The sequence below is a fragment of the Tachypleus tridentatus genome, chromosome 3, assembly GCF_004210375.1.
Source record: "Tachypleus tridentatus isolate NWPU-2018 chromosome 3, ASM421037v1, whole genome shotgun sequence".
NCBI lineage: Eukaryota > Metazoa > Arthropoda > Merostomata > Xiphosura > Limulidae > Tachypleus > Tachypleus tridentatus.
The window spans coordinates 102,744,356-102,756,766 of NC_134827.1; the positions used below are offsets into that span (position 1 = coordinate 102,744,356).

The following is a 12,411-nucleotide window of genomic DNA, read 5'->3' on the forward strand; positions in this document are numbered from 1 at the left end:
TAACACTCTATAAAATATTATTAAAAACTAAAAATAAGCATTCAATAACACGATGTAACACAAATCTTGTTCCTGAATAGTATGTGTTATTTCTTAACTGCTTGTGTTGTAAAAGTACAGAAAATGACCATTATTTCCTTCAAACTTTGCTTTTGTGACATGGATAATGAAATTTAGAAATTAACCTATTTTCTATGTAATAACGAACAAATTTGCACATTTTCACTTACGTAAGGTCTGAATAAAACAACATATGAATCAAGATTTACATGTATTTATACTAAAGTTATACAAAAATGTTTATATGTGGGTAGTTTTTCGAGATTTGCGATTGTAATTTAAATCACTTTTACGTCTCAGCCCCCAAATATAGTCTCTGATCATGTTTTCCTTATACGCTCCTTGGTAGCAGCGTTCAAAGTCCAGTATATCTTAGTGGAAGCGCTCGCCTTGCTCCTCTGAGTATGCTCCCATGTTCTCCTTGAATTTATCAAGATGAGAGTCAAGTATTTGGACTTTCAGAGATATCCTGCAACCCATTTTACCGTAGTTCTCACCAGAGCCTCAACGAGTTCCACATAATTTTCGGCTTTGTGATTTCCCAAGAATTTTCGAATTATTGCGACAAAGCTGCCCCAAGCTTTTTTTTTCCTTCCTGCTGAACTTCTTGAGGATTTCTGTGCACTCCAGGATCTTTATTTGTAGTCCAACGAAGACACCAGCTTTGACCTTTGCTTCAGACAGCTTCGAGAAGAAGTCTCGAAGGTACTTGAAGGCTGCAGACTCCTTATCAAGAACTGTGGCAAATTTTTTCATAAGACCCAATTTAATGTGCAATAGTGGGAACAACACCTTCTGGAGGTCCACTAGTGGCTCACACTTGACATTGAGTTTCCCCACAGAGAATTCCGTCAATTGTGGCCAGTGCTTCCTGTTGTAATGCGCTGCGGTGTCCCTGCTGTCCCAAAGGCAAAGATAACAAGGAAACTTGGTAAAGCCTACTTGAAGACCCATCAGAAATGCCACCATTTTGAAGTTTTCAATAACCTCCCAGCCATACTCATCACAGTTCAAGGCTTCTAGCAAGGTCTTGATGCTGTTGTATTCCTCTTTGAGGTGCATCGAATGAGCCAGGGGAAGAGACGGATACTTATTCTTGAAATTTCTTGTACATTCTACAACATTCTAGAAAGTTCTTGAAAATTCTTGAAAGTTCAATAAAATTCTCTATCAGCTACTCAGCACTGAATCTACCTGGAATCTTCTGGAAAATGGGCAAATTTGAAAATTTCATTACCCAGGTCACAAAAGCAAAGTTTGAAGAGAAGAATGCGTCTTTTCCATTTACTTTAGGCATAAGCAATTGGAAAATAACACTTTCTGTCCAGAAACAAGAAAAAGTAAAAATGATATTATTTTTCCAAAAGTTCTTTCATCGTAATTTAAATACAGCTGCCAACCTTATCACATTACTTCTGTCAACAAATCTGAAGAAACGCTGAAGAGACGCTGTAAGCTCGTGTAACTTGTGAGTGAACCTGTTCTGAACTTTGCTATCTTTTAAACAAATATTTTCTAACCTGTTTTGGTGTTTGATCTAGGTATAACAGACACTTCACAATTGATGGTTCGCCAAACGATAGATTTACTAATTTCTATGGAAACTAAACCTGAATTCCAAAATTTGTACAAATTAAGTCGTAAAATCTTTCTTTTGCTACATGAATACATAAAAATGTTTTCTCGTTTAAGTCTAACAAACATGAAATTTGTCCCTCTACGGTTTCATTCGTAGCTATAATTTTAATTCACTGAGTTCAGAAGAAAAACAGAATTTACAAAACTACTTAGTCACAAACCTTTGAAACTCAGCAGATAGCCCGATGTGGCTTTGTTATAAAAACACAAATATACACGAACCTTCGAAAGCATTATATCAGTGGTAAAAGACACTGAAATTTAGTGTATCGAGTTTATTAAACATTTCTTTGTAAACATTAGCAACGAGAGAGAGGCAATTTGATTTTTTTCTTATTCATGTTAACATGTGACGTAAGCAGTTTAATGACCAACCAACCAACGATTCTCATCTGAAAACGCGTAATAATCGGGCGCTCAGATTGGAATGTTTGTTTACTTGTTTTGAATTTCGAGCAAAGCTACAAGAGGGCCACCTGCGCTAACTTAGCAGTGTAAGACGAGAGGGAAGGCAGCTACTCATCGTTACCCACCGCCAACTCTTGGGCTACTCTTTTATCAACAAATAGTGGGATTGACCAACACATTATAATGCCCCCACGGCTGAAGGGGAGAGCATGTTTGGTGTAACAGGGAGCGGAAAATTTGATGGAAAGTAGTTTTCTGCTCCTGGCTGAGCTCAAGTAGGCTATTGTTTAAGCTTCTACATATGCGTGAGTGTGTTTATGTTATGTATGTGTATATATATGTGTAAGTGTGTGCAATACGCTCGTTACTTTATACGGAAACTGAAGCTATTAAATCGTTAACTAAACATTACTTTTTGCAAATGTTTATACCATCTACTCAATTTTGTCACGCAGGTATATAACAATATATATATAACATGATAATTCAACTTTAACATTGTAAAACATGTGTTATTAGCACATACACATGTTGTTCACAACAACCTTCCTTATTGTTGTATTTTAAAAGCACCCTAACATCATTGATACTTCATGGTCGCAAGCAGAGTGAAAGAACTAGCGTTTGCAAACGTAAATAAAATATCCTATGTGTTACCTCTTTCTTTTTAAAAAGGTAGCGTTGCACCATGCATGCACCAAACGCTTCCGGGTTCGAATCCCCGTCATACCAAACATGTTCGCTCTTTCAGCCGTGGGGGCGTTATAATGTGACGGTCAATCCCACTATTCGTTGGTTTAAAAATAGCCCAAGAGTTGGCGGTTGGTGGTGATGACTTGTTGCCTTCCCTCTAGTCTCACACTGATAAATTAGGGACGGCTAACGCAGATAGTCCTCGTGTAGCTTTGCGCGAAATTCAAAGATAAAGAAACCAAAAACTTTGATTCTGAAAGCTGCTTTGGTTTTAAATAAAATCGTAAGATTTTGAAATTAAAGCATATGTGAAGTAATTATCATCTTATGATAATTATGACGCTAAAAAGCTGGATTCGATACCCGTGATTTGCACAGCACAAATAGCCCTTTGTCTGTTTTCGTGTTTCACTACAAACGAAAATTATGATTAACAAACATACTAATATTTATATTTTTTTTTATAAACTTTAATAAAATAAAAACACGTAAGCTAATATGTGATAATACTTGATGTATACCTTCTTATACTGAATGCAGAGTTTCAAGTGCTTGTATACAATATGTATTCGGAACAAATTAAACGTATATACAGTAATTCCATACACCATATAATCGTAGTTATACCACAAACATTATTCTGTTCGCTTATCAAAAGTCCACTTAAGCCTGGGCTCGGCATAACCAGGTGGTTAAGGCATTCGACTCGTAATCTGAGGGTCGCGGGTTCGAATCCCTGTAACACTAAACATGCTCTCCATTTCAGCCATGGGGGCGTTATAATGTGACGGTCAATCCCATTATTCGTTGGTAAAAGAGTAGCCCAAGAGTTGGCGGTGGGTGGTGATAACTAGCTGCCTTCCATCTAGTTTTACACTGCTAAGTTAGGAACGGATAGCGCAGATAACGCTCGAGTAGCTTTGCGCGAAATTCAAAAACAAACAAACAATTAATAGGAGGCTTTGTAAGTAGTAAACTTGAGATACGAAGTAGGTCACCTTAAGCATACGAGGTCTTTGGACAAACTTACACCATGTACTGTTTGTCTGTTTGATTTTATCTCAGTCTCTTTATTTTGTAGTATGCAGACATACCATGCACATCCTATTTCGTTATCTTATATATAGAAGCTGGCATAAATTTCTTGCATATTGAGCACTTAGGATTAACAAAGTTGCTGTCAGTGCAAAGCTACAATATAGGCTATGTACACTCTATCCACTGAGCTGAATTGTACTCTTGATTTTAATATTGTAAATCTGGTGACTTAAGTTGGCGAACCTGTAGAAAATCAGTCAAAGTAATCATTAAGTTCCTCTTGCCCTAGGTACTCACGAAACTGGGGCATCCAGTTGAGGTATTATATATACTTCCTCATAGGCAAGATGGATAAAGAGCTATTGTTCTGGTTTTTTTTTTATTTTAGAAGCTGACACATTTATGAAAAAAAAAGTTTATTCAATACTCTGTCCCCCGATCTGAGAGAAGTTCCACAGACACTTCAGATCTTGAAACGAACTCACTGACGAGTTTCCTTTCTACAACTTCTGCTCCTGGTCAGAGGCATTACAGGCTTTTCACCATTTGATGAAATAGTCCATTATAATCATAATGAATTCATTCCCACTGTTATTTTATGATAAAGGAAAAGGTACATCAACAACAACTCTCTTGAGTAGTGCTCCAACTTAACACTATTGTAGCTGTTTTTGTGGATCCTCTTGCTCACAGTATACCTTATAAAAGTTTGCACCAAATCTATACATATGCCCAGTCTGTACTCGCTCGAAGAATTCTTTTACTTTCTAAAGTGTCTAGCTATCGTAGAGATGATCAAGTGTTTCATGATAGAGACCACAGAAGCGCCAGTTGTAGTCGTTATTTCTGTCCACTGGTATCTTTCCATTTCTGACACAACAAGCACTCTCGTACGCACAATGAATTATATTATTCTTTACTCAATGAATAACAGGTTTAAAATCACACCTTTTGCCTGAACAGCTCAATTTCAGTGTTGGATCACATTAGCTCTTCATTGAAATTGATAGAGTTCACATCTTAGACTTCCGTTTTGTGCTTTATGTTGGTAATCTTTACCATTTTGTGTCTTCCTCTTACACACCTCTTGTAAGCAAGGTAGTAAGCTTGTGAAGGTTTGAAACTAAACATTCTGCATCTTGCCTCAAAGGTAACTATTTATGATATTCTATCATGTGGAAGTAATGAAAGTATTTTCCTGACTATGCCAGTCAAATAAGATGAGGAAACATCTGAATAAGAAATACTGAATAACTCTAATAGTCTGTTAAGGAATTAGTGTCAGCATTCTGATCACTTTGGTGAAGATTAACTGTCAGACTAAAGACTAGAATAATCACCTGGCTGAAGAATTAATAACTGGAAGGAAGTGACATTCCATGTTTTCTAAGCTATCAAATGATAATATTCACTCTACAGTCTAGGTATGAGGTTTTGTGACCTCCAGTTGGTTACTAATGGTCAGTCACTGATTGTAAAAAAGTAGTGTTTATTGTTTTTCAAGCTACTAAATATTTGCTATATAATTAATGTGCTACACTGATTGACAGCTACTTGAGTATTATCAAAGTTAGGGCAGTTTGTTGAAGGACTGAAGGGACGTTGCAAACCTTACATTCTGAAATATCAAATAGAATTCAACTGTAAGATAACTGCCGGATATTGAAGGATAACTGTCTAATTACCACTCAGCTGGGATAGCTGGGGTCAGTAGGTGTAGAATATCGCAGTTTGCATAACAGAAAATGTTGCAATCCTAATTTCTGGATTTTTAAGCAATATTTTACAACAAAATGGTCCTCGGAAATTTGTAAGAACCATTCATCCTATCCATGGAGCAACATGTAATACTCACTGCACCAAGTGTATAAATTAGTTGCCATGAGTCAAAGTGAAAGAAATAATTTTATTGACTTTTCTTGTATGTACGTTTTAGGTCGAGTGAAATAAATGGATTGACTTTCATCTGGAAATATAACCTCTTGATTGTATCAACCACTAATGTTAATAGTCATCTAGGACATTAAATATATTTTACTGTGAATTATTAGTTGCTCCGAGTGTTTATTGATTTTAAACCTGACTGGAATAATTTTATATGCAAAGTCTGTGTTTGACTTACTTCTACTAAGGTTGACAAAATATTTTGAATAAAACGGTTCCCAAATGGCAGCACGTTATAACCACATAACTACTCAGACATTTCTAACAGCTGTAATCTACATATGTTACCAATGTTCTGGCTCTCTGTCTACAAATGTAGTTAACAATGTGTAATGTTAAAATATACTTATATATCAATATACGTTTATGAATAAATATATACGTACGATGTTGCACACGGTTTCGAAATTTACATAAAGTCATTCACAAGTGTTTCATAACACAAATTAATCATTTATTGGAAATGCTTCATTTAAGAAACATTTGAAAACAAGTATTGGATCTAGCTATTAACTCCTTTAGGTATGAAGTTAAATATGGTTATTCATCTATGAAACATTATTTGAGTATACAGTTTATCTAATATTTTCATTGACGTTGGAGAGAAAACGGTTCAAGTTTGAAATATTTAACAGGCAGTGATTTTTAATGGAAGTGATGAGAAAAATAACCAGACTCATGCTATGCTCGCACAATAACACAATTTAACGTGTTGTTTCATCAGCATTAGCAAATAATAATTCACTTGCATCAAATTGGCATTCCGAGTAGAGGAACCATGTGCCAAAAGTGAAATTCACAAACAATAGCTTGTATTATATGAAAGGTAAGCTTGATGTACCTCATGTTTTATTTGGCTATGATTGAATGTTTTGAGAAATACACACTTTTATTAATCTTTCCTTTACGTTATTTCTGTATAAAGTGTAGCTGAAATGTATGACGTACAGACTCTAAGTGAAGAGGCGGAAGCAAAGAGGAACATCTATGTGGTGTTGCTTTGTAATTGCTTTTAGCCTTTGAGACATTGGTATCAATGCACTTCGAAGAACAGACACTTTATATCAGCACCTACATGGTTTTTACCTCTGTAGAGTCTTCAGTCTTGACTTCATTTTCTTCCTAATGAATCCAGTTTCTGTTTGCATAACTACCAAAGAATATGGAAAAGAATGTGGTTGAGTTACAGTGTAACTGTGAGATGCTGTCATGACAATGTCAAGCATGAGACCCAATGAAGTGTGAAAAGTGGAAAAATCATAGATGAAAATAAATGTTCCACATGCAATATACACACGAGTACACACAAGATCCTTAAGGAATGTCACTTGATCAGAAGAATAGTTTTCAGCATTCTGTTCCAAAGGTAAATTGAACAAAGAATTGTGGAAAATTCGACTGACCCTGCATTTCAATCCTAATATATAGTTGGTATTTTTCGTTATTCTTGCATTAACCACTAATGGAATGACCCTAAAGCCCCGTGGAACCACCATAACCAACTGCAAACAAGTCAATTACCACCAAGCCACTGATGGAGGGTCCTGTATATTAATACTATTCAACCAGTGATTATGTCCCATGAGGTTAACCCGTCTCAATGAAACCAGAATCACTCAATATGTCTGCACATCCAATGGGACTACTACATTCTTTGGTCATATAAAACCTTCTTGAAGCTAAAGTATTTGAAGAGGTACACTAGCAAACACTTTCAAATCAGTAGTGGACACAACCACAAGAAACTTTGGTGTCAACGCGAGTGCTTCGATGTCAAAAGTTGAGCAGACTCTTAACTGGTCTGGACTTAGAATTTGTTGTTGACCTCTGCATCCTAAGCAATATGACAGAGCATCATACTTCAGGATATAGAGGTTTTAAAGTGCCAGTATCAAGGTCAAGCTGCCAGATGGAGGAAGTATCAGCACTTTAAAACCCAGGAGGAAGGCCATCTGTTAAAGCACTGGTTGCCTCCTAGCGAACTAGAGAAACACTTTTTTTCTTATAGCAAAGCCAAATCGAGCTATCTGCTGAGTCCACCGAGAGGAAGTGAACCCCTGGTTTTAGCGTTGTAACTCTGTACCAGTAGGGTACAGATGAAGAGTAGCACCTTCTCTGGGGTGAACTGACACAGCCTGTTTTTGTTTGTTTTTTACCTTCAAGCAAAGCTACACGAGGGCTATCTGCGCTAGCCGTCTTTAATTTAGCAGTGTAAGAATAGAGGGAAGGCAGCTAGTCATTACCACCCACCGCCAACTCTTGGGGTTACTCTTTTACCAACGAATAGTGGGATTGACCATCACTTTAACGCCCCCACGGCTGAAAGGGTGAAAATGTTTGATGTGACGGGGATTCGAACCGGCGACCCTCAGATTACGAGTCAAGCGTTCTAATTACCTGGCGATGCCGAGCCTTTTGGAGCTGATAATACGGAACTTTTTTTTCTTCGTAAGCTTTTTGTTTTCTCAGTTCAAAAGCCAGAAAATGTTTACTGTTTTTTGGTTATTTAGCTACCTGGCTATAATAAAGACAACACTTGTTCCAGAAAGTCATTTAAATTGCCTTGTTCCAGTCGCTTTGTTTCTTTGTTCTCTATAGTAGATAACGTCTAATCTGCCAGAGGGGGAATTGCAATAATATATGGCATCCAGGTTATAAAAGATTGAAATTATAATATCTTCAATGACCGAATTTGAAGTTGACTACATCTAACAGCCGATCAGCGATGTGAGACAACAATGATCTTCACGAGGTGGCATTACTGACTGGATTAAAAACAAAACAACAACAGTTTATCTATTGAATTCAATCATTCTTTAGCAAATTTCTGCTAAGAGATGTCAGGTGAAAAAATGTGGAACCAGTTATCTGATACGTGTCGGAAAATTGGTTTCACCTGAAAATCCCACATGTGTATTAGTTTTATAGTTACTGTGTAATGGAAAGTGTGAGAGGATATATGTAATTATACAAAATGCGCTAACCAAGGAGTGAGCCAATTGATCCATAATTATTAGCTTTTCGAACGAAGGTAAGTGAAATAAAAATAAAAATAATACTTATTTTATTTTATTATTGTAAGCCATAATTAAAACTACCAGCAGAAATGAGAATCACTAACCTGATTTGGTTATGTTTTAATTTAAATACAATATTAAATTATCAATTTTTTTTCCAATTTTTATGCCTCAAGGGATTCAGAGGTTATGCCAGTAAGCTTATCACGCTAATATTCGGATTCGATACCTATGTGATCAGTTTTCTTCTTTTTTCTGTACTCTATTAAAACAGTTTAATGGACAAATTCCATTATGTCTTTTATTTCCTTTATAAATACAGTTTGTTTGTTTTTAGAATTTTTGCACAACGGTACACAAAGGATTTTCTGTACATATCTGTTCTTAATTTGAACTATCAATAGACCGTAAGAAAGTACGTTGGGGCACAGCGCCCACTGCCAGTTCATGGGTTACTCTTATTTTCATCGAATAGTGGAACGTGACTGTATGTATTTTCGCGCGCTGATGGCTCCAGAATACGGAACTTTTTTTCTTCGTAAGCTTTTTGTTTTCTCAGTTCAAAAGCCAGAAAATGGGCCATCTCCGTTCGTCCTTCTCGAAGAATCGAACTCTGGATCTTGGCTTTGTAATACCGTAAGCTTATCACTGATCTGACTGAGAGGGGGATACATTTAGGGAAATAGGGCGTAAAACATGAATAATTTGATTTACAGCGCAATAACCACCAAACAGTTGGTCATAAGTCTGGTGTAACTTTTAAGTCAGAATAAGTATAATATGACCTGGAGTTTTGTTTGTTTGTTTTGAATTTTGCACAAAGCTACTCGAGGGCTGTCTGTGCTAGCCGTCCCTAATTTAGCAGTGTAAGAATAGAGGGAAGGCAGCTAGTCATTACCACCCACCGCCAACTCGTGGGCTATCTTTTACCAACGAATAGCGGATTGACCGTCACATTATAACGCCCTCACGGCTGAAAGAGCGAGAATATTTGGTGCGACCGGGATTCGAACATGCGACCCTCGGATTACGAGTCGAACCTGTAGTTTTAAACAAATGATAGACCCCATACAACTACAAGACGTGGGTAAAATAAGTGTTTAGTTTGGTTGCAGGCAAAAAGGGGTTATAAAAGCGTTTGGGAAATTCTGCAGCCATGCTACACAAGGGCTATCTAGACTATCCATACCTAATTTAACAGTGTAAGACTAGAGGGAAGGCAGCTATCTCTCACCGCCCGCCGCCAACTCTTGGACTACTCTTTTACCAACGAATAATGGGATTGACCGTTACATAGTAACGCCCCACGGCTGAAAGGGCGAGCATATTTGGTGTGACGGGAATTCGAACCCGCGACCCTCAGATTACGAGTCAAGCGTTCTAATTACCTGGCGATGCCGAGCCTTCAGATAGAAGGATTATCTTAAGCAAGTAACATACTTGATTCAGGTGTATCTGCTCGACTACGTAGAATGTAGGAACGTTCGAAAGACCTGTACAGCTAGAATGAAGGTAAACTCGAGCATAAGTTGATTACGCGCTTTGGCCTAACTTTGAATAATTTTCTGTAAGTTCAGACTTTTAATATTATATTCCTCAGATTAACTTGTATCTACTCATATTCTACACGTTAAGAATATATATTTTAGAGAGAAATTAAACACGCGATTTTTAAATGTCTCGTGGCATAAGTCAAACTCTATCAATTCATAATGAACGATATGAAAACAAACATCTGCTGTCTTACCTCGTCCTGCATCTTATCATGACCAACTTCACTGGAAGGCAAAATTCTACAGCGGCCTAAAAAGCGAAGCATCTTTAATGAAAAGATACTTACTTAACGTTCTTGAAACATCTCTGATCGTGGTGTCAATCTTATAGAATAAACCTAACGTCTTTTATCACCAGCAGTTTTGCAAGAAACATTGATGGGTACGTAATAAAGCGCACGCTCAGATGAATGTTCCCATGGAAACGAAACACTGCAACCGGCGTCAACACAAACAATGTGCGAGTGATATACACGACAACTAATATGTCACCAAATTTATCCTCTTAGGGTTAAGGTGTTTTTTTATTCTTTTTACAAACGTTATTCATAAAACAACAACAAATACTTTATTTGCTTTATATTCGACGTTCGTAGAATCTACTACTTACATTATCTTTCTATCCTTTTCTGAGAATGCAGCTTAACACTCCTACGAAAAGTGGGGCCTAATAGGTCCAAGAGCAACTTGAAAGGTTATTAATATTAGGCTAATAAATTTGTATTTAAATTAAATGGCAATAGGCCCCACTTTTCGTAGGAGTGTTAAAGATCTTGAAGGCTTTGGTTTATGTTAGAGAAATAACTTTGCTTAGGGACCTGTTTGAACCAACTGTACAAGGTTCGAAACGTGATGCCACTGAATACGCTCCGCAATTTCAGCTGTGGGCGTGTAATAAAAGTGAAAGTTTGGTTTGTTTTTAATTTCGCGCAAAGCTACTCGAGGGTTATCTGCAATAGCTGTCCCTAATTTAGCAGTGTAAGACAAAAGGGAAAGCAGATAGTCATCACCACCCACTGTCAACTCTTGGGCTACTCTTTTACCAATGAAGAGTGGAATTAACCTTCACTTTATAACGCCCCCACGGCTGAAAGGACGAGCATGTTTGTTGTGACAGAAACTCGAACTCGCGACTTCTCAGGTTACGAGTCGAGTGCCTTAACCACCTGGCCATGCAGGGCCTAAAAGTGACAGACAAAAACCATTATTCGATTGAAAGAACCGAGCAAATTCGCTGTTGAGTCGGTTATTGCTGGCTGACTTCCTTCCCTAGTTCAAAATTGAGGATGGTCATAGCTGAATCTCTGGAGTATTCTAACCTTGCCGCACAGCTCACGTGCGGATAACTGGCAGGTCAGGACAAACTAAAAATATCACATTAACAAACATTAAAAATAATCACAAACACCTTCTTTGCGTGGAACTTTAAATACAGTTTCGGTTCGAATCTCCATCACACCAAACATGCTCGTCCTTTCAGCCGTGGAGGGCTTTATAATGTGACGGTCAATCCCCATATTCTTTGGTAAGAGTAGTCCAAGAGTTGACGGTGAGTGGTGATGACTAGCTGCCTTCCCTCTTGTCTTACATTGCTAAATTAGGGACGGCTAGCGCAGATAACAGTCGTGTAGCTTTGCGCGAAATCCAAAAAACAAACCATCTCTATTTCCCCAGCATTGTGGTTTATTTTACATTTTTTTATACCAGTTTCACCATACTAAGTCTCTTTAAAAGCTAAACTAAATTTAAACAAATAAAGGAAACAGTGTAGTGGCGTAACTACAAAAGATTACTCACCTCATAAAAATAAGTCCCTTTACATTTATTCCAATTTTCGGCAATTCTTCTGTTTGTTAGGCCACCTTTTCCCCCCCCTCCTCCTGTAATTTGGTGGACATATTTACATCACTAGTAAATACCCGGCTATGTAAAACGCAAGACTGTTTATCTGTTCATCCACAAAGAATATAATAATCATAAGAACGATAGATATTTTTACTCTGTGTATCCTTTTTTTTACTGTGTATACATTTGTAAATTCAAAAACCATTACCAGTTGC

The 12,411-nt window shown here is 37.2% G+C and overlaps 1 protein-coding gene across 2 annotated transcripts in view; it reads right to left on the minus strand.

Annotated features, from left to right (window-relative positions):
• Nucleotides 1–12,411, minus strand: part of LOC143246145 (uncharacterized) — a 55,718-nt gene that overhangs the window by 42,456 nt on the left and 851 nt on the right. The window contains exon 1 of one of the 2 annotated variants that reach the window (XM_076492359.1): nt 10,546–10,737. The exons of the other annotated variant lie outside the window; for it this stretch is intronic. Coding sequence (XP_076348474.1) covers nt 10,546–10,617 — 72 coding nt within the window. The 5' untranslated portion in view covers nt 10,618–10,737. Of the gene's footprint in view, nt 1–10,545; nt 10,738–12,411 lie in introns of those variants that run through there. 2 annotated transcript variants of the gene reach the window in all.